This window comes from Scleropages formosus, chromosome 1, assembly GCF_900964775.1.
Source record: "Scleropages formosus chromosome 1, fSclFor1.1, whole genome shotgun sequence".
NCBI classification, from domain to species: domain Eukaryota; kingdom Metazoa; phylum Chordata; class Actinopteri; order Osteoglossiformes; family Osteoglossidae; genus Scleropages; species Scleropages formosus.
The window spans coordinates 50,603,728-50,624,401 of NC_041806.1; the positions used below are offsets into that span (position 1 = coordinate 50,603,728).

At 48.5% G+C, this 20,674-nt stretch overlaps 2 protein-coding genes across 6 annotated transcripts; one reads left to right on the forward strand and one right to left on the reverse strand.

The window, feature by feature from the left end:
• The first annotated feature begins 7,852 nt into the window (after positions 1-7,852).
• Positions 7,853-12,217, forward strand: tbpl1 (TBP-like 1). Of its 3 annotated transcripts, XM_018730280.1 has the most exons (8): positions 7,853-8,292; positions 8,611-8,731; positions 8,951-9,140; positions 9,769-9,851; positions 10,320-10,383; positions 10,503-10,606; positions 10,786-10,880; positions 11,754-12,217. In XM_018730280.1, exons 3-8 carry the CDS (start codon positions 9,006-9,008, stop codon positions 11,831-11,833), a joined length of 561 nt encoding a protein of 186 aa, XP_018585796.1. In that variant the 5' UTR covers positions 7,853-8,292; positions 8,611-8,731; positions 8,951-9,005; the 3' UTR covers positions 11,834-12,217. The 3 variants fall into 3 exon arrangements, with proteins under 3 accessions (XP_018585796.1, XP_018585797.1, XP_018585795.1); XM_018730281.1 differs by lacking the exon at positions 8,611-8,731; XM_018730279.2 differs by lacking the exons at positions 7,853-8,292; positions 8,611-8,731 and having other exon boundaries at positions 8,743-9,140.
• Positions 12,218-12,321: 104 nt separating this feature from the next.
• slc2a12 (solute carrier family 2 member 12) lies at positions 12,322-19,793 on the reverse strand. Of its 3 annotated transcripts, XM_018730273.1 has the most exons (7): positions 18,819-19,293; positions 18,324-18,648; positions 17,381-17,499; positions 14,473-15,789; positions 13,772-13,894; positions 13,330-13,462; positions 12,322-13,201 (listed from the first exon to the last, which is right to left on the reverse strand). In XM_018730273.1, the coding sequence occupies exons 3-7, from the start codon at positions 17,484-17,486 to the stop codon at positions 13,108-13,110; spliced, it is 1,773 nt and encodes a 590-aa protein (XP_018585789.1). In that variant the 5' UTR covers positions 17,487-17,499; positions 18,324-18,648; positions 18,819-19,293; the 3' UTR covers positions 12,322-13,107. The 3 variants fall into 3 exon arrangements, with proteins under 3 accessions (XP_018585789.1, XP_018585787.1, XP_018585788.1); XM_018730271.1 differs by lacking the exons at positions 18,324-18,648; positions 18,819-19,293 and adding an exon at positions 19,634-19,793; XM_018730272.1 differs by having other exon boundaries at positions 18,324-19,293.
• Between the last annotated feature and the right edge of the window lie 881 nt (positions 19,794-20,674).

Consider the following 20,674-nt stretch of genomic DNA (forward strand, 5'->3'; position numbering starts at 1 on the left):
GTAAGTAAAGTAAGTCGGGAAAACGGTGCAAAGTGTAAATGACGCGGGCGGAAATATTAATATTCATAATGCGTCTTCATTTTTTAATACTCAATCCTACAAAAGTGTCCCGGAGACAGGAAGAAGCCACGTTTCCTGAGTTTGAGCATCATCGCTGTAAGGAATTAATCTGTCTCTCTCTTTGTAACACACACACACACACACACCGAGAGGAACGACGTTTCGGTTTAATTCGAGCGCGCTCGGCGATCCGTCACGGCGCTGGAGGCCCGGAGCGGCCGAGGAGATGACAGCCGTTTATGGGTTAAAGGTTTAATAACTTCCTGCGAGAGTTAATCTCTGCTAGTTAAGCGTCGCCCGTCGGGGTTACTAATGAGAGGAGCCTCCGCTCGGCCCCTCGCACCCGTTTCCACGCATATTTTCCTAAAGGCCCACAACCTTTGGCTGACTCCCAGGGGGGCCATTAATCCCACGCCGGGATGCTCTCCGAAATGTTAAGAAGTCAGCAGAACATCTTTCTTGAAGCAGCTCATAACCTCCATGGTGAACTCCCCACAAGGCAAGGGGAGTTGGGCGGGGGGGGGGGGCAAAGCAAATATAGCATCTCACTTATCAACTTCCGATGTCTGTCGTGTTTTTGGCCCTGCCTGGGCGGATGTGTTCTCTGTGTGTGTGTGTGTGTGTGTGTGTGTGTGTGTGTGTGTGTGTGTGTGTGTTAGTTAGGGGGGGCTCGCTGAATGTTTTGAAGGGGGGGGCAGGCCTTTAGGGGTGTCGAAAAATGGGTTGGGGGTTGCGGGGGCAGTGGCGATTTTGTCCAGTCCCACCCTGGAGAGCCAAGTCTGCTAAATTTTGGCATGATAATAATTATATAATAATTTACATCAACATAGATATACACATATAGATTATAGATTGATTGACAGGATGACACAAAGATAGAGACGAATGTCACAGCTGTCCTGTGGAGTCCAGCATCTGTCCACGTCTATCCTGGACCAGAAATACAGTGAAAGAGTCAAACACTGAGATAGATAGATAGATAGATAGATAGAAGAGAAGCGTGTTTTTCCACCGTTATAGCGGTATGTAATTAAATATGCAATAATTTATTCCATTTATTTATTCTGTTCTCCAATATTGCAATTTAATATTGTCTATCACTCCATCCTGGACACAGATCCTGGGTGCATTCGTTCATAAACTCAAGAATAAAGCCAATGAAAAGTTATGGCGTAGAGCACCTGTGCGCTTAAGATATTATATATTAATGTCTTTAATGTAATATGTGAAATAATAGGTTAACAAGTAAGCGATGAACTACTCTAAACAGTATAAGATAAGTATAAGAAATAATAAATATGCAATGGTGCCCCTCTAGGTGAACAGGATGCGTCATAATCTGCCCCCCCCCCACGTGTCGGGTGAACTGCAGGGGGCGCCACTGAGCTCAGTGTGCCACTGGTATCCGCCGCATGGGCTTTCTGGAGCAAACGGTACGAAAACACGGTCAGACCACAGGGACGGCTCTGTGGGACGAGGGGTGGGTGTGCGCGTGGGGGGGCGGTTCACAGCCCTGCGGAAGAACAACAGAGGAGCCACCTAAATCAGGCGGCTGTTTTCTTTTTAAACACGATCGCCGGTCGCCCCGGTTCAGGCCACACTGGGATTAAAGCGGGACTCGATACCGCACCCCCCGCCCCGTGTCCCGCAGCCAAATTCCTCACACACCGTCGCTCTGCTCGGGGTTAGACACCCCCATCCCGAATGCAGCCTCACGGGATTTTGAGGGGCATCGAGCCGTATAATTGGTGTCCAGCTCTACATGTCACGTGGCCGGTTGGGGGGCTGAAGCTCCGCCCCTTGCCCCGCCCACTCGTCCAGGAAAGAAGGCATTAAGGCCAAGGCGGTGCGGACTGTTGGCTCCGCTCATCCATTAGCACCTCGTCGTCACCCCAGGAGCCTGTTATTTGACAAGAAATGGCATTAATCATGTGGGGACGAGCGGTCTGTTTTCGTCTGCTGCGAAAATCGTGGTCGACATCCTCAAACAATGGAACAAACAGGGTAAAGCAGCTCTGGGTGAATCATTTGTCCGCTCATACTTTCCAGGAGCTGACAAATGAATAAGAATCATCGTTTTCACCACGTTCGTGGCGTCGAGCCACTTTCCGAACGTCGGTCCTCATTTATTGATTGTTCGCCTCGGTCCGGTTGCCTGTAAACAGGAGAAGGGGGATTGGGACGCGACTCCACGGCGCCGCCCCGGTGGCCACTCCTAACATCGTCTACTGCAGACGTGGATCACACGCAGCTCTGTGACTGCCTCCATAGCGCCCCCTGCGGCTTGAGGGTTCAGCTACCGTCACCACGCTCTGCACCTCGCAGCGGACACTTCAGTCACGCGATCATGCGGTTGCATTGCGGTCGCGGTCCATGTTTGTAAGCAGTCGCGGGTTTCGGTGGCAAACGCAGATCCTCTCCGCCACCTCCAGCGAGAGGCCCTGAAAGGCTGCACCCAGACTAAACCCCTGACATATGGGGAAGCGCTTCCAAATGATGATGTCACTGGGACCGCGCGGCACGACCGCCCCGCGAGGACGTCTGGAGTAAACACTGCGAGGTTCCCACATCTTTGTTTATAGATCGTCTGAAACGAGCACATTCCCCGGAGCCCTCGCTCTCCGCTCGTACGTCTTTGTCCTTCTAATTCATTGTGTCAGTGTAAACTGCGGAAGAGGCTGCAGGTGTTCGCTCGAACCGCGGTCCCCCCCTCCCCGAAACCGCCTCGGTCACCAGTGCATCGTGACGCCTCTTGGTTCAGGCGAAGCGGCTGGATTGCGACGCTCCGAAGGCCTACGGTGGTGTGATGCGAGTTTATGAAGCGCTGAACAAGATGGGTTTGACATTCTTGTTGAGTGTAGAGAGGGATTCAGCAGCTCTGAGGGACATGGGGAGCTCATCGCACCCTTCCACCAAAACCGAGAACGTTCAGACGTTCGACTTTAGACGCTTGCGAGCGGGACCACCAAGTGACCAGAGGTGGAAGTACTTAGTCTACATGGCCACATCCCAGCAGGACATGGGAGTGAAGCTCTGAAGGAGGTGGATTTGAGACCCTTGTTGAGCGCAGAGAGGGATTCAGCAGCTCTGAGGGACATGGGGAGCTCATCGCACCGTTCCAACTGAGAACGTTCGACTTTGGACGCTTGCGAGCGGGACCACCAGGTGACCGGAGGTGGAAGAACTCATGTGTGGCCATGTACACTAAGTACTTCAAATTCACGGTACCGTGAGGTAGCAGGCCCCACGATGTGCAGCGGGTTTAGCCCCGTGCTGTCTGTGCTATGCGAGCCCCGATATCATCACCCCGCGAGACGCCCGCCACCTCCCTGAAAAACTCTCTGGACCGAGATGTAATAAAGCAGTCAAGCAACACGTGTATTTATAGATCGGGAAAGGTTCGGCGTGCGGCTCGGAGGCGGCCCCGCGGGTCACTCTGCGGCCTTTGGCCGCGCAGCAGCGGTGCCGTTCCGGAGGGAACGTCCTCGCGGGCTCATCGCCATGACAACTAATAAATAACAAAAGTGCAACTCGGCTTTGACCGCATTAAATACTAAATAACGGGCCTCTGATGTTGGACCAAGATAAACAGGCGAACGTGGTCCCGATGGTCCCGCCTGGTTTCAAGGGGAAGCGGGGGTCGCCGGGTCGAGGAGCGGGGGGGCTGGAAGGAGTTGGCTGCAGGCATCGCCGGGTCATACTAATGCAAAGTGGCGTGTGAACGCTCAGGTGTCCAGGTGCGTTCGATTGGACCGCGGTCGTCGAGGAGCGCCGCTGTCTCTCGGACGTCCTCGGTAACCCCAAACATTTTGGGGAAGGACGTCTCGGAGCATCTCCTTTTCGACGAATAAACAACCGTCGGCGTTTTACCTTTTACCCCAAGTCCTCAAGTCCGGTAAGAGTTTAAATGCCGACAACAACAGGAAAATTCCGACCGTCGGCTCATCTGGTAGCCGAAATATAATAAAACCCAGTGGAACCACAAAGCACTGATACAAGGAAGTGCAATGAGACCTTATGGGAAATAATAAATATTATAAATGTTCATCCACACATTTTCAAGGACCCCTTGAACTGCTCAGGGCCGCGGTGGTCTGGAGCCTATCCTGGAATCACTGGGCCAAGGCTGGATGGGATGCCACTTTTTTTATAAATATTGAAATATTATATAGTTAATATGTAATTATAGTTATACATTCATATGCTAACACGAGTTTTTGTCAATATAGTATCATATAGTCAATATGTTATATAGTTACGATATAATATTAGTTATGCAGTTTTTTTTATCAATACTAGTTATTATTAATATATTGCATAGTTAAAATATTATATACTTAATATATAGATATAGTTATGCAGTTATACAGTGATAGTAATTATTTTTTAATATTATATTACGTACTTAAGGTATTATAGTTAACATATAACACTGCTTACTCATTTATATTATAAGAATAGTAGTTATTGTTCACATTATGTAATAATATCTAGTCGTATAGTGTTCTACGAACTCTTTAGTGGTGTGGTTTATGATGCCGTGTGAAATATTTTAATATCACTGGTATTATTATGGATCCACCAGCAGAACTTTGATGTGTCCCTTAAACAAGGAGACGTGTGACCGGGTGCGGCGATGCTGCGCCTTCGGACCTTGCGTGACGCCCCCCCCCCCCCCCACCCGTCCCAAATCTCCGCCTTTATAGTAAACACGATGGAACGTCTCCAAAGGGCTTTCAGCACCGAATTTATTTTATTTACACAAATATATTTCGGGGAGACAAAGCTCTTGAGAAGACAATCCTGTATCCAAGGAGGCCCAAACAACAACCGTGAATCATGGTCAAGTTATGTTGTTGTTTTGTTTGGGCAGCGGCCAGTGCGGGGGGCGGGGGGGAGGGGAGCGGCGCTGAGCGAAAGCAGGCCATCGCGTGGACCGACTGCGGGGCATCGTCTGCAGACGAGCCGCTCTTCCGTTTGCCTCTCCAAAACACTGCTTACAGTATCTATCGGAGGCCCCACGTTGAAAAAAACCACTTGGACTCGAACCCCGACAGCTGCGAGGCTCCGGTACCGACTGGTTCAGCTCCTCTCAGGGATCAGCCGCGGGTCACTCAGGAGCAAGAAGTGGCCTCAGAGCTGGTTGCGCTGCCACCGAACGCCGGTTCCCAGCACGCTGCCAGCATGACAGGCCCACTTTGGCCCGGTTCGGCCCAATTCGGTCCGGTTCGGCCTAGTTTTGCCTCAGTATCACACACGCTGCCATGGACCTGACCCATTCTGTTCATCTCTAGCGATATCTCCAGTGAAGTCCTAAACCGCCCCGATAAAAAATGCCCGGCTTTACCAATTGATTCAAAGTTGTAAGCTGCTTCTGCGAATATTAAACAGGAGGCGTGTCCTGGTCCAGGCCGCACTCGTGTCTCCCCTGGGCTGCGACCAACCCCCCTGCTCCGGCCTTGCCATCGCCACCTCGAAGGTTCTCCGTCTGATACGGAATGTTGCTGTACGAGTTGTATTTGCCCTACAGAGTGACCCCATGTTCCTCCCCTCCTCATCTCCCACCATTGACTTCCTTCTCCCCACAAGTTCAGGATGGTCAAAGAATCTGATTCTGACAGCTACAGGACCTGATCGCTCCCAGTGCCCTAGTAAGCACCCCTCCGTCTCTGGCCTCTTGGTGGTCCCCGCTCAGAAGTCACTTCAGTACTTGGTTTTGCTCCGGATGTGGTGGAATGAGCTCCCACTGTCCCTCAGAGCTGCTGAATCCCTCCCAGCATCCAAGAAGGCTCTCAAACCCATCTCTTGTAGACCCACTTCTGATCTCCTCCATAAATGAGTCCAACACCATCTGCTATGATTATCTATGTATTTGCTATTTGAATGTCACTTCTATGGGAGCTACTGGAGGGATGTGAACCAACAACACGGCGGTGTCACACGCATAAGCTGCGCATCCATAAGCCCGTGTCTGCGTCGATGCACTTTTATTTGCTCGCTTTGGAGCAAAGCATCCGCCAAACGGATGAACATAAACACAGAAACGTCCAAGAAGCCAAAAACAAATAAAACGAAATAATGACGCGAAAGCGGAGAGGCGGACGGGGAGCTCCAGGAAAAGGATTCCTGAAGAAAAACCAAGCATGGAACACGAATCCACTTGTTTTCACGAATGAGTCAACATAATGATAATAAAACAGCAGCATAAATAAATATGACAAAGATTTTTGACACGGGGCTGAGCGAGGCTGAGCCCTCCTGGACGGGGCCCAGAACGCCGTTTCCTCGCCACTCGTCCCGAAAGCACAAACAACGCAGCAGATGCGCCCGAGCGGAGCGAAGCCGTTCGTCCCAACAACTGCCGTCATGACAAGCAAAATGAATGTGAGCTCATCTCAGTGTAAACTAGGGGAGGAACATAGCGATACATCATGGCTGCGCGGGGATCTTGGTCGAGAGGAAATCTGGAAGAAGAGTTGGGTAAAAACGAGGTATTTTGGCACAGTTCACATCCATTTAGTTGACACGTTCCTCCAAAGCAACTTATCCATCATTTATCCTTTCACAAGACTGGTTAATTTTAGGGGAGCAATTGAAGGTAAGTACCTTGCTCAAGGTGGGACTCGAACCTGCAACCTTCCGGTCTGAAGACAGCAACTCTAACCAGTGCATTACCCAGTGTTCTCGACCCTCGTTCTGACCACTATTCCTGCAGACTTCCCTTTGCATGTTGTTCGTTAGTTATTATTTTAATATTAAAATATAAAAAAATAATATTTAATATTATCAATGGCATATTTATAACTCGTATAAATGTACTGCATACAGTATATAATATACAAATAATAAAATATCTTATTTTTAAGGGGTATTCCACACCGCTAGGAGGCGAATACACGTATTAATAAGAGTAATATAATTACAACGTATATATGTAGAGTGTATTTATAAAAATTATATAAATGCATCGCATTTATTATCTTTACTACTGGTCTGTATTATGGACAGTCAGAAAAGCATTTCACTGTAGGTCCTACTAAGTATGATATAATTATAAAATATATTGTTTTTAAGCAGTCTTCCACAGCACTAGGGGGTGAACGCACATATTAATAGAGATATTATAATTACAACAAAAAATGATACAACTGTATTGCATATCTGCTGTAATGTATAAATTATAAAATATATTGTTTTTTTACCAATCTTCCACGCCGCTAGGGGGCAGACGCTGATTTTTTTTGTTTTTTTGTTATAATTTTTACAAATTAAATATCAATATCTCAGGTCTTCCACGCCCCTAGGGGGCGAATGCACATATTAATAGAAGTAATGTAATTACGATTATCATGTATAATGTATTTATAAAATTATATAATGTATTGCATATGTACTGTAATGTATAAATTATAGGGGGTGCGGTGGCGCAGTGGGTTGGACTGCGGTCCTGCTCTCCGGTGGGTCTGGGGTTCGAGTCCCGCTTGGGGTGCCTTGCGACGGACTGGCGTCCCGTCCTGGGTGTGTCCCCTCCCCCTCTGGCCTTATGCCCTGTGTTGCCGGGTAGGCTCCGGTTCCCCGTGACCCCGTAAGGGACAAGCGGTTCTGAAAATGTGTGTGTGTGTGTGTGTGTGTGTGTGTGTGTGTATAAATTATAAAAATTTTTAGCAATCATCCACGCCGCTAGAGGGCAGACGCAACTTTTTGTCTTGTTTTTCTTATGAGTCTCACAACGGTCTTCCGCGCCACTAGGGGGCGAGCGCCTCCGCGGGGTTCACCCGCTCCGTGGCGCTCTCAGGAAGCGGACGGTTGCTCGGCACCCGGCTCGGATGTTGTGAGCAAAGATGTCTATTGTCTAGTGAGAGGAGTCTGTTTTTGGACATTAAAACATGTCACAGGGAATTTAGTCCTTGATTAAACTGCGGTGTGACGCTCGCGGCTTTCGTTTCGGAGAGAGGCCCTGCCGTTTTGTTCAGTTTGTCGGTCAGTTCGACAGAGAGAGACTGAGCTTCGCGACTCGACGACGGCAACGCTTCTCTCACTCACGTCGACACACACACACAGTCTCACACAGGAGGAAAAACAAACGAAACGTTATTATTTCAATAAACATTATTATAAAGTTCCGGTTAACTAGCAGCGCTTCAATAAACCGGCCGTGGTCTTTTTCGGAAAAAGTGTCCGGCGCTCGTTACGTTAGCACCGTCTCTCCGGCCGTCTCCACTCCAGCAGCAGGTAAGATAGTCTCAGACAACGCACGTATAGTGCAGTAATTTTATATATTTTTTATATGATGCACTGGTGGTGTAATATATATGTACATCATGTAACGATAATCGTGGTTCGTCTTTCGCCACAGTCACAGGATAAAACTGGGTTGTCCGGACTCTGTGTACCGCTCATCATGACTCATGAGTCGTTAGATAGTTAGTTGGTTAGTTAATCGAATGAATGCTGGTTAATCCTGGATATAAATTGACTGACTAACCACTAACCAACCACCCTTTCTCATGACTTTCTTCCCTGCGTCACGATAACGCGGCAAAATTGCAGTGAAGCTACTTCCGTTTCCCAGTTAAAGAAGATACTAAGTAACGATTGAGCAGCAACACTGTGTTCAGTCAGTGATGAGTGTCTGAACTGGACAGCAGCTGTCAGAAGAGCTGTCATACAGGTAAGCTGGTTAAGAGGCCTAGTTAGGAGTGTGTTATGGACACGGACACACACACACACACACACGCTGCCAGCAGCTCGTCGGTGTGTAACGACAAGCTTCGACACACAGCCAGTGCGGCATCTTGTGTGACGGCGTTGGTATGTGAAGGATGTCCGCCGCGGAAGGCCCGCTCCGTCACATGTGTGATGGGTTGTTTCTTCGTTGCGTCTCCGTCAGCACGCCGTCCGTCTCCTGGTATGAATCTGTGAGGCCCCGAAAGACCCCGTCCCCGATGGAACCCAACAATGACGTGGCGCTGGACATCATCATCACCAACGTGGTGGCGGTCTTCAGAACCAGGTGCCATTTAAACCTTCGCACCATCGCGCGCGAGGGCTCCAATGTCATCTACAAGCCGGAGGTCGGGGTGAGTTCCTTCCCACGCAACGCACACGAATATGTGTGTTTTCATTTCTAACGCTCTCTTGCAGTTTTACGATACCCTTTTTACAGGGAAAGTGCTGCTGTCAATAGAGGGTGCTATTTGGGAGCTTTTAAGTCCCCAACAGCTTGTTTGTAATGTAAAGTTGACATTCATTTAGCAGATGCTTTTCTCCAAAAAAAGGTTACAATTATCCACCCATTTATACAGCTGGGTAATTTAACTGGAGCAATTTAGGGTAAGTACGTTGCTCAAGACTACTATAGCCGGAGGTGGGGATCGAACCTGCAACCTTTGGGACCAAGAGCAGTACCGCTAACCACTACGCTACCAGCTCACTCTAAATGTCTACACTTCCCTCTGTGTTTACTCTTTCTGAAAAACCCTGTGGCAGCAGGTAGTGTAGTGGTTACAGCTATTTACACAGTAGGTAAATCGGCATAAGCTTTGTATTCTAAAGCACCTTGAGGAAAAGCGTCAGAAAAAAGAATCGATGTGAATATAGGCTGGTGCTTTGTGTGATGTGTGCGTCACTCTGCCACTGACACACTGCATAGAGGGGTGTGAACTTCAAGTGCGTTACTAATGGCTGGGCCTTGACGCTCCTCCACAGAAAGTTCTGATGAAACTGAGGAAGCCGAGAATCACGGCGTCGATATGGTCCTCGGGAAAGATCATTTGTACGGGAGCTACAAGGTGAGCTGTGCGCTCCCGGCTTGTTCAAAGCTCCTATTCTTCCAGTGTTTACATTTATTCACTTAAACACTTTCGTCCAAAGCGACTTACAACAGATGCTATGTAGTGTTACTAGCCCACACACCTTATTCACCAAGGTGACTACGTTGCTAGATACACTACTTACAAGGAGTTACTCATCCATGCATCAGTGAAACACACTCACACACACACTATGGGGGCACCTGAACAGCATGTCTTTGGACTGTGGGAGGAAACCCATGCAGACACAGGGAGAACATGCAAACTCCACACAGACTGAGTGGGGATCAATCCCACGTTCTCTCGCACCACCCAGGCACTGTGAGACAGCTGCGGTACTCGCTGTGCCACTGTTACCCCCGGTGTTGTCACACCAGTCTCCAGTGCCATATTTGAACGATGTCCACAGTCCTCGCTTTTGATGCTTTATATGTGTCCTCTGTCCAGCGAAGAAGAAGCAAAGCTGGGGGCGCGCAGGCTGGCCCGCTGTCTCCAGAAACTCGGGTTTAAGGTTTGTGTTCCTCTCTGTTGCTCAGTGCGCATCGATCCATGTTAGTCAAGTTTCGAGACGCCTCTTAAGAGGTGTCTTAGACAAGGTGAAAAATCACTGGTGATGCTGTCTTCTGCCAGGTGAAATTCACAGATTACAAGGTGGTGAATGTCCTGGCCGTCTGCACGATGCCCTTCCAGATCCAGCTCATCGAATTCACCAAAAACAACAGACCCATCGCCAGGTGACACCACCTGTCCTGCTGCCGACCTCTCACCTTGCGAACTGGGTGTTGGCCACAGAGCCACCGCCTTGCTCAACGTTAATGACTGCGTTGAGTGTAAAAGTTAATTGTGTAAACACATAGTTGATCTGCGTGTTGCTGTTGTTGAAGGAGTGTGTGTGGCAACATGTGTCTTCCAGCTACGAGCCAGAGCTTCACCCAGCCGCCTCATACAGAATAAAGAACCTGAAGGCCACAGTGCAGATCTTCTCCACCGGCAGCATCACAGTCACAGGTACGAGTGTTCCTGGTGAAGTCCAGGTGGGGTCTTCAGAACAGGGAGTAGAAAGGACAAAGACGTTCCCTTTGGTGAAACAGTGCAGGTTAAAATACAGATAAGTGCTGGTTACGTATGAATACTCGGCGTTTGTCACTCAGCTCTTTACCAGTTGGATTGGGCATCCTGGTCCGTGGGTGGCGTGGTGATTAGAGCCACTGCCCCTGGACTCGAAGGACCCAGGTTTAAATCTCACCCCTGGCTGTAATAGCCTTGATCAAGGTGCTTAGCCCGACTGCAGTAAAAATACCCAGCTGTGCAAAAGGGTAAATCAGTGTTATTGTTGTAAGTGGCTTTAAGACAAAAGTGTCAAATGAGTACAGGTGAATGTGATGCTGCTTCTGTTTTTACGTTGTCCATCATGTTGGAAGAGAGGCAGCACATGGTGCGAAGGTGTTGCAGGAGGTCTGGAGCAGGCAAAGGGGTTAAGTTCATGTTTCCAGGGATTTATTGAAGGTGGAATGTGAGGGTCTTGCAGGGATTAGGGGGCCGAGGAATGTGCCCTATGGAACTGCATGGGGACTGAGCCCCTATTTGCGGGCTGGGAAAACAATCGGTGGTCCATACCTGCTGTGCTCACCAGAGCTCGTTTTCCTGACAGGTCCAACATTCCTAATGTGAGAAATCCCCCAGAAAGAGGTTTAAAAACAAAGGTCGCCTGCAGTTGTTTATCAGTTATGAAAAGAGCTCGTAACCCGGAAATAATGTTCTGCTGCTATTAGATTCTAGGCAGCGATTGAGCTCGAGTGATCAATTTTTCAGTTTGTTGGCAATGTTACTCAAGTGCAGTGACCCTTTTCAAAGGAAAGCTCACCTGCTTTTCTCCCCCAGGACCAAACGTTCAGTTCGTCGCTACAGCCGTTGAGCAGATTTATCCCCTGCTGTTCGAATGTAAGATGGCTGCGAGATGAAGGAGCATCGGCAGCAGCTCGGGTTCGGAACACGGACACAGCATTTACTCTGGGCCGTGTGGTAACGTGACCCGCTGCACCCGTCCTCACCGCTCCGCACTGGGCACTTTTCTACTGTAGTCGCATTGCGTGCATGTCCTTTTCCTTTTTAACGTCACCGTGTTTTAGCGCATGAACGCCAAAGACGCTGTTCAGACAGTATTTCATGTGGTCAGAGCATCCCATCCATGTAAATTCTTTTAACTGGAGCACACATCCGTAGAGACACACCCGGGCTCATGGACATTGGCATCGATACTCTATTTTGTACTTGTGAATTAACCTTGGCGTGACATTAGAGTTTGAGGAGGTGTCTTATAAAACCTGCCAACCTGTAACGTGTTAAGTGAAGGAATGGCTTTTCCAACTGTTTATGTAATATGTTTACTTTTATATTTTGTACAATAAAATGTGGAAACTGTAACGTACAGGGGGAGTGCTTGTCTTTTAGCAATCAGGTGATAATGGAGCCCGGAGAGGAACACGGAGCTCTTTGTCTTTACCTCCTAGGTTCCTCCCCCCCCCACATCAAGGCAGCATTATGAAGCAGTTGAACTATTAATCTCAAACAACTGTACTATTTAGTCCCCCCATGTATTATACATTTCTGTAAGTTAAATGTTAAATATCGGAGTTGAGACTTGTAAACCTTGTGGTATGTTACATAGTTAACATTGTCCTATAAAATGGTATAAAACAGGTAGGACCAGTTGAGGTAAATAGTGCTGAGATGAATGAATCACTGATCAGTACATAACCAAAACGCCCATCGACAGCGGTTGTCCCAGCTAAGGCCGCATAAAACCCTCCCCCATCCTAAAGCGAGAAGGCAGCCCCTCAGCAGCTAAATTAATAACTTAGAGACCTTTTGAATGCATGCGTAGTCCTGGTTACAGTACGGTTATGATATTTGATAGATTAGTAGCCACCATGAGCCTGCAGCCCCCAGGACACCGGCCTGGACACAGCTGAGTCCGGCATGCCGGCCCATCAGAGGCCGGTGGTCATGCTGTGAGCAGGATCTCCATGGAAACGGCCCGTTGCTTGACCACCGCACTCAAGGCAGCACCGCAGGCCAACTTGTGGACCGGAGATTGTCCATGTTGAGTTCTTACTTCCCTGGTATTTCAAGTATTGGATCCAGCAACATTAAAATACATCACCTACCCAGTTCTCAAATTACACACCTGGTTTCATAAATGGCATTTTAAACATCAATTCTGAGGTAATCTATTTTAGTTTGGGTTAGTTTTTTCTCCCGGCTTCACCATGGTGAAACTGTCCGTTTTTGACCGCACTCTGTAGCAGATTGTCTCTCCCAGATTATTTCTGCACAAAAAAAAAAAAAAAAAAAAAGACAGTCATGGGTGAGCAGAGGTCACGTGCTGGTGAATCGCAAGGTGACACAACAGGGATGATAGAGCACAGATGCTTCAGGTTGAGCTCAAAACACTCACTTCTCTGACAGCTCCTTGGAGATCTGCTCCAGGGTCTGGCCCTTGGTCTCCGGGATGTAGAAAATGACAAACACGAGCAGCACGAAGCTCATAGCAGCATAAAGGAACAGGATGTTGGCGAGCCCAACTTTCTCTGGAAGGGGAAATGTGTGTACGGTGCTCAGAGTGTTGTTGAAAAGTCCATGTTCCAGCCAGTGAGACATACAATAAGAAAGTGTTGATGATTGTGTATCAATGTTATGTAACTGTAGAGCTATTTTTTGACCAGGTGGTCTTAATATGGACTTAGCCAACTGAGGAATTCCACATAATATACTGATTACTCTATCTGCAGACTTTCAGCGCTGTCAGCAGAAAGCTGCATCTGATTGGAGCGCAAAACTGGTCTTGGTCTGCAGTCAGAAATTGCGAAGGTCTCAGGGTAAAGAGCGAGAACTCATACCTGTCACGGTGAGGAACGTGAGGGAAATGATGAGGTTGGTGCCCCAGTTGACTGCGGACACCACGGACACGGCCTTTCCCCGCACTCCCAGGGGGAAGATCTCGCTCAACACCACATGGACCACTGGGGGGGGGGGGGATGATGCAAAGACAACACAGGGACTGCTCAGAACACAAGATGCCACAGCAAAAAAAAAAAAAAAAAAAAAAAAAAAAAAACCCACCACACCTTCAAGGTTTCAAACTGATCAAAGCACCGCAAAAAAATCCACCCAGTCAGTTCACGACCAGGACACAGCCCATAGGAGCTTCTCGGTTACAAACAATTGGGACCAGAAGTCTCCTGTTTTTCCAACTCCAAAGTCACATTTATCATAAATAAATAAATAAATAAATAAATAAATAATACAGACTAAAAACAGCTATAACGACTAATATTTTTAGGAGATAAATAAATGTGCAACATTCCTTGCTTTCTTATTGATTGGCAACACTCGGAGCACCAGGCATTAGCTGTAAACACTGAGAAAGTTTAAGGCGATCCCACACTGATTGGATGTTCTTTCTTGCCATTGATCAGCTTACAGAGGTTTGCATCTTTTAATATTAATAAAGAAGTGTCTAACACTGCTGACAGCACAGCATCTCAGACAGTTTTTGAATGGATTGAATACATTAAAAAAAAATAAACACACAACTTACTCGGCCCAAGGCTTATAGAAAAGGCTGCAACGTAGCTAAGCAGGCTGACTAAAGAGAGCCACTTCAGGACACCGGACACCTGTTTGGGTTCTGGATCAACACCTGGAAACTTCTCAGCAGTTTCTCTGCTCCTGGTATCAGCCCAGTTCTCCTGAGTCACAGACCAGTTGCTGGAACCAGTGACCTTCACAGGCTCTCTGAGGACAGGCAAGACATCCAGCACTGGACTAGATATGTTGTGTAGCCAGTTAGTGTGGTTCGTGTGGGTGGGGCTTTGGCAGATACGAGTGGCGTTGGCATGACTTTGTAACGTCACCATGCCCAGGGTGGTTAAGGACAGCGCCATGCCGGCCGCTCCCATACACAGGAAGTTCCGACTTCCCACGCGGTCCACCAGAAGTACCGCGGGGACTGTGGCTGCCACCTTCACCGCCCCAAGACCCGTAGAGGCCAACGTTGCAGCGCCGTGGCTGTGGAAGCCGACCGACTGCAGGATGGTAGAGGCGTAGAAGACGACGTTGGGCTGCCCCGTGCTCTGCTGGAGGAAGACGAGCGCCACCCCGATGAGCAGCCGCCTCCGCACGTTGTCCTTGCTGCTGAGCAGGTCCAGAAAGCTGTGCTGACTCTCCTCACGCAGCACCGCCTGTATGGAGCGCAGCTCCTTGTCGGCGCCACAGGGCCGCAGCTGCTCTAACACAGCCAGTGCCGCCTCCTGGCGCCTCTTCTTCAGCAGGAAGCGCGGACTCACAGGCAGGAAGCACATGGCACCGCCCTGCAGGACCGCAGGTGGGATCACAGCGGCAAACATATACTTCCAGCCATCGGGCACGGCAGCAAAGACGTGGCTGAGACCGAAGCCTAGCAGGACACCGATGACGACCATGAGCTCGTACAGGGAAACCAGCAGGCCCCGGCGGTCATGAGGAGCTATCTCGGCGATGTAGAGGCAGGAGGCCGTGCCGGAGAGCGCCACCGCCATGCCGACGAGCGAGCGGCCCAAAAAGAGCGCAGTGAAGGAGGCGAAGCCGACGAGCACCACGGTCCCCACAACGATGGTGCCGGCTGTGACGATGATGGCAAACTTCCTCCCGTACTGGTCGAGCAGGTAGCCCCCGACGAACGAGACGAGCAGGGCTCCCAGCAAGAGCGCGCTCACCGCCACTTCCTGCATTTGGCAGGTTAGCGACAGGATGTCCCGCAGCTGCAGCAGCGCCCCCGAGATCACGCCCATCTCGTAGCCCAGCATGAATCCGCTGACGGCCGCCACCGCCGAGGCCAAGAGCAGGAAGGTGCTGCTACCTGGACGACACAGAGCACCTAGACAATCCAAGGTACAGGTTAGCACCGTCACACAACCAGTGACATGTCATAAAGAAACCAACAAACGAAACAGTCTACACCCAATAACACACTCGCTCCCTGCGTTCCAAAGTGTCAATTTACACATTTTTGAAGACACAAACATTTCCCAGTTTAACTGCACGTTTTCTTCAATTCTGTCATCTTTGAGTCGTAGAGAACGTAACATGCGTTTCCCTTCCCAGCCAATAGATGACAGGAAACGGCACGCAAACAGTGAGAGACCACCTTGATTCAGCTCAGTTCCATAGTGCTTAGAGTTTATGTCTGGTGTTCTTGACTATCAGTGGTCAATGGTAAGATGAACATTGCACAGGCTTATGGCAGAGGGTTGTGGAGATGACCTTTTTTAAAAATTTACAGTCATTAAGTATTTATTTATAATATATCTTGCAGTTAAGTGAAAACTGGTGTCATAGTGGTTACAGCTGCTGCCTTTGGACTCAAAGGTCACAGGTTCAAAATCTCACCTCCAGTTGTAGTGACCTGGTACTCTCCCTGAATTGCTCTAGTAAAAATTACCTAGCTGTATAAATGGGTAAATAATTGTAAGCTTAACATTTGAAGTTGCTTTGGAGAAAAGCATCAGCTAAATGAGTAAATGTAATAAGAACAATGGGTTTACAAAGCATTGTGTATAACAGCCAATTTTTACAGAACCTAAACAGCAAACAATTCCAGGGACTTCTGTTATTAACTTTTTGCTGATTGTTACTTGGGGGGCACGGTGGTGCAGTGGGTTGGACCGGGTCCTGCTCTCCGGTGGGTCTGGGGTTCAAGTCCCGCTTGGGGTGCCTTGCGATGGACTGGCATCCCATCCCGGGTGCGTCCCCTCCCCCTCCAACCTTACGCCCTGTGTTGGCGGGTTAGGCTCCGGCTCCCCGCGACCCCATATGGGACAAGCGGTTCAGACAATGTGTGTGTGAGTGAGTGATTGTGACTTAGTGGTAAAACTGACTTTAGAGTCACAAAGCGAGTTATGAAAAGACTTCTGGTACCCACTACCGTATATTCCCAAGGAGAGGAGCATTCATTTCTGACATTTTCTCCATATTTTATACAGTGTAGACGTTTACTGAGCAATGCACACTGGTACCTCTTTCAGTTTCATTTACATTTCTCCCTCCCCCCCCCCTTTTTTTTTTTTTTTTTTTTTTATACTGCACAATTTTATCAGTAAAGCATTGGTTTAGTGAGGTTTTAAAAAAAATCTCCAGATTAGCTGGCCCTGCACGGACTAATCGGTTTAAAGGAGCCAGTTGGCCGCCTAGCCAGCGCACCTTGTGTGAAAACACTTTTTCGGGGCTGAAAGAGGAACATTTTCAAACTGCCGGAGAAGTGGCAGACAACACATTTCCAAATAAAAACATTTAAACATGACATCACGTTCGACTGTTCACTGAGGTTTAACCTTCAGCTGCTACCTTGCACTTTCCATTTAGGGAGAAGTGGACAAACCAACAGGCATTTAAGTCCAGTCTGGATGTCCACAATAAACAGAGTTAAATTTGAAGTGGATTTAAGTTATTTCAAAGAAAAGTCAAATAACCTCCGGCCTTGCTGGGTGGGGCTTTCTCTGCAGGCTGCGTCAGGGTGCTCTCCTCCGAAACGCTCCGGAGTTGTGAGCGAATCGTAGCGTTGTCCTCCAGATCCATTCTTCTTCGAACGCTGAAGGACAACAGAGTAGAACTACTGTCAATATGCAACATCTGCAGCGGTTTCGTAAAGCGTTTGACACATACGGACTAAAGTATCAGTTAAATATGTGTTTAGAACCCCTGGCCACACAACCCATGAGGCCAGACGGCCGAAGATCCAGCAGCGAGAAGTTCTACGTGGGGAAGAAACTGATGTAACGTTACCTACCTTTATTAGCACTAATGGACAAGCATCACTAACATAAATTCACAATGTGACAGTGAGTATAAAATAATGAACAGCAGGTGGCGAAGTGATTAGAGCTGCCGCACTGCAGCCGAAGGACGCAGGTTTGAATCCCACCTCCTGCTGCTCTGTCTTTGATTATGGTACTTACCCTGAACTGATACAGTAAAAGTTACCCATCTGTATAAATTGGTTAATGGGTGTAAGCAGCTTATCACTGTAAGTCGCCTTGGAGAAAGAGAGACAGGTAAATGAATACATAAGGGCAATGAAAAAATGTGTTCATAATGTCAATGATGAGATTCAAGCACTGAACAGTTCTGTCAAGGCTGGTTCATCACACGATCGCGTGTGTATCTCCGGGAGGAATTCCTCTCAAACTGCTCCACCCTTCCACCCTGTATGTGAACAGCTCTTCACTGGTGCAAAAACCAGGTCTTCATTTTTTTATTTCAGTTGTGACATATGCTACACTTACAGCATACAGCACTGCCATAATCATTACCAGTAAATACACCTTGAGCTTTGTTAGGTATATATTAATAATTCTACCATATACAGTATAAACTCAAGTTACACAATCTTGATCACACAAATAAATAGTTTACCTTTTAAGATTCAGTATGCCGCCCGCTTACTATGATTTTTTTTTTCACACGTCGCCCTCGAACCGGTTCACACTGATAAACTTGACCAACAAGGCGGGACGCCCTACTCTAACCACTACGCCCCCCTGGTGGCCACGTAATCTCTGTGTAATCTTCCACGTTTATTTTGAGGTGTTTTAGGGCGTTTCCCTGTCTGCGCCTGTGGGTCGCGTGGCCAAGGTGACGACCTTTTCCACGGCTCATCTGGCCCTGCTGGACGTCCAGCCGTGTCCACCGCCGCGGGACCCTCACGGTGAGGGGAGTCCGTCACCACATGGAAACGTGCCTATGAGGGATTAGCATTACTGGTACTGCTCACTTGTGCAGAGTTTAGGAACGTTGCCATGGCAACCGAAAAGCGGCGACCTGCTGATCCCCCATCAAACCCCACCCCCTGCAGAGCGGAGAACTCAGTGACCCCTAGGAACACGAAACCAATTTGCACCTGGTTCTTACCAGTGTACTTTACAGATGGTAAAAGTGTGTTTCACAGGAGGGAAGTTTCTGTTGTGTTTAAAAAAAAAAAAGTTAACTGAAGAAAACGCGTTACGTCCTCAGACGATACGAGACCAGCGTTTCTCATGATAAGGCGCCCATCATAAACCTAAGGTGACGTTTTTTTTTTAATCATTTTATGATCTTGTTCAAATTAATTTTACTTTCTTAATATTATACAGGAATGTCAATGATTCAATGTGTTGTCTGGTTGACGAAGCGAAGCCACAGCCAGGTCGGCTTGACACAAGTTCCACGAACGAACTGTGAGTTCCGAGCGAACGGCGGGTTAGTGTTGCACCGCGGCAATCAGCAGAGCTTTATTATTCTGATAATCACGAGTTATTATCTTCTATACGTGAGATAATGCGAATAATAAAGTGAAGAAAACACGCGAGGCAACCGCGGCACGAGCTCCCGAGCGACCTTACGCTGACTGCGTTCACTTCCGCTGGCGGCGCTCGCGAACGGCGTTACGTGAACGGCGTTACGATCGTACGCAGGAGCTTCAGCACGTAGTTACGTTACTTACGTTGACTTCAACAGCGGGCTCTACGGCTCAAAGTTACGCGAATTGCGTTAGCGAACTTCCCGGTCTGCAATGCTAGCTGCTGAACTTTAGCCGTTTAATCTCTTCGTAACACAGCATGGCACGCGACAAATCATGCTCGGTTTTCCGAAGCAACATCGCAGTGTGGTGTTTTGTTTAAAATAACGTTAAGAAACACAGTGAGTGAAAGAAACGCGACGCTTGAGACTGAGTTTGTCCGTCTTACCCGCCTGTGTCTCTCCTCAGGGTCTCCTGCTCCTCAGTTCGTGGCGCTTAAATTCACTCATGATCACGAATAAGTCGCCGGGCTGGGCTCATCTTCTCGTTAACTTTGTGAAAAGCTCTCCCCGGCCTGGAGGTCCTTGTTGTTTGACATGAAACTTCATGGCCCCGCCCACATCGCATAACCCCGCCCACCGCGCAGAGCCCCGCCCACATCGCAAAGTGAGGTGTTTACTGTAGGTCACTGTTATGGTCGTTTTTTCCAATAAAATCCACGCTACTCCTTTGCTTCGCGTTGTCCTGGGAAGCACTCTTTCTACTCCTGGAAGCAAGTGGGTGGCACAGCAGCTGGGTGGTGTGAAAGGATGTGGGTTCGATCCCCACTCAGTCTGTGTGGAGTTTGCATGTTCTCCCCGTGTCTGCGTGGGTTTCCTCCGGGTGCTCCGGTTTCCTCCCGCAGTCCAAAGACATGCTGTTCAGGTTCACCCATAGTGTGTGAGTTACACAGAGAGAGTGTGTGTGTGTGTGTTCTACTAATGTATGGATGAGTGACCCAGTGTAAGTAGTGTATCTAGCAGTGTACGTCACCACGGTGAATAAGGTGTGTGGGCTGATAACACTACATAGAGTTCGTTGGATGTCGCTTTGAAGAAAAGCATCTGCAAAATAAATAAATGTAAATGTAAGCAGATATGGGACACTCTGTGTGTTCTGTGTTTAATTCTGTGCGCCTTTGCTCAGATCTGAAGAGTGTGACACTCACTATCGATGTTGTTCTGTTCCGTTGCCATGTTCCCATCCAGGGAATGTGGTTTTCATTCCGCGAATGTTTATTCCCAGACGCTCTTCTGAGAAGCCATTCGAAATGGATCACGTGTTTTCGCACATGGGTACGTAGTTATTCCTCCTGCTGGGGAGGTTGGCAGGTCAAGGTCCTCACTCCTGGGTCCAAACCCTGCCAGAAATGGCGCCCTGGGCTGGCCTGGGTCGGCCTGGGTCCTTTGGGGCGTCGAGAAGGAAGGGGTCTGCGGAATGTGACAGACAG

Bases quoted from the DNA above. Each gene is read 5' to 3' on its own strand.
- tbpl1 (XM_018730279.2), top strand. From the start codon at position 8,883: ATGTCCGCCGCGGAAGGCCCGCTCCGTCACATGTGTGATGGGTTGTTT. The intron at 9,852-10,319 runs GTGAGCTGTGCG...TCCTCTGTCCAG, and splicing joins ATTTGTACGGGAGCTACAAG to CGAAGAAGAAGCAAAGCTGG. The intron at 10,881-11,753 runs GTACGAGTGTTC...TTTCTCCCCCAG, and splicing joins CGGCAGCATCACAGTCACAG to GACCAAACGTTCAGTTCGTC.
- slc2a12 (XM_018730271.1), bottom strand. From the start codon at position 17,486: ATGGATCTGGAGGACAACGCTACGATTCGCTCACAACTCCGGAGCGTT. The intron at 15,790-17,380 runs GTTATTTGACTT...TGGATTGTCTAG, and splicing joins CCCACCCAGCAAGGCCGGAG to GTGCTCTGTGTCGTCCAGGT. The intron at 13,463-13,771 runs GTATGAGTTCTC...TTCCCCTTCCAG, and splicing joins CACGTTCCTCACCGTGACAG to AGAAAGTTGGGCTCGCCAAC.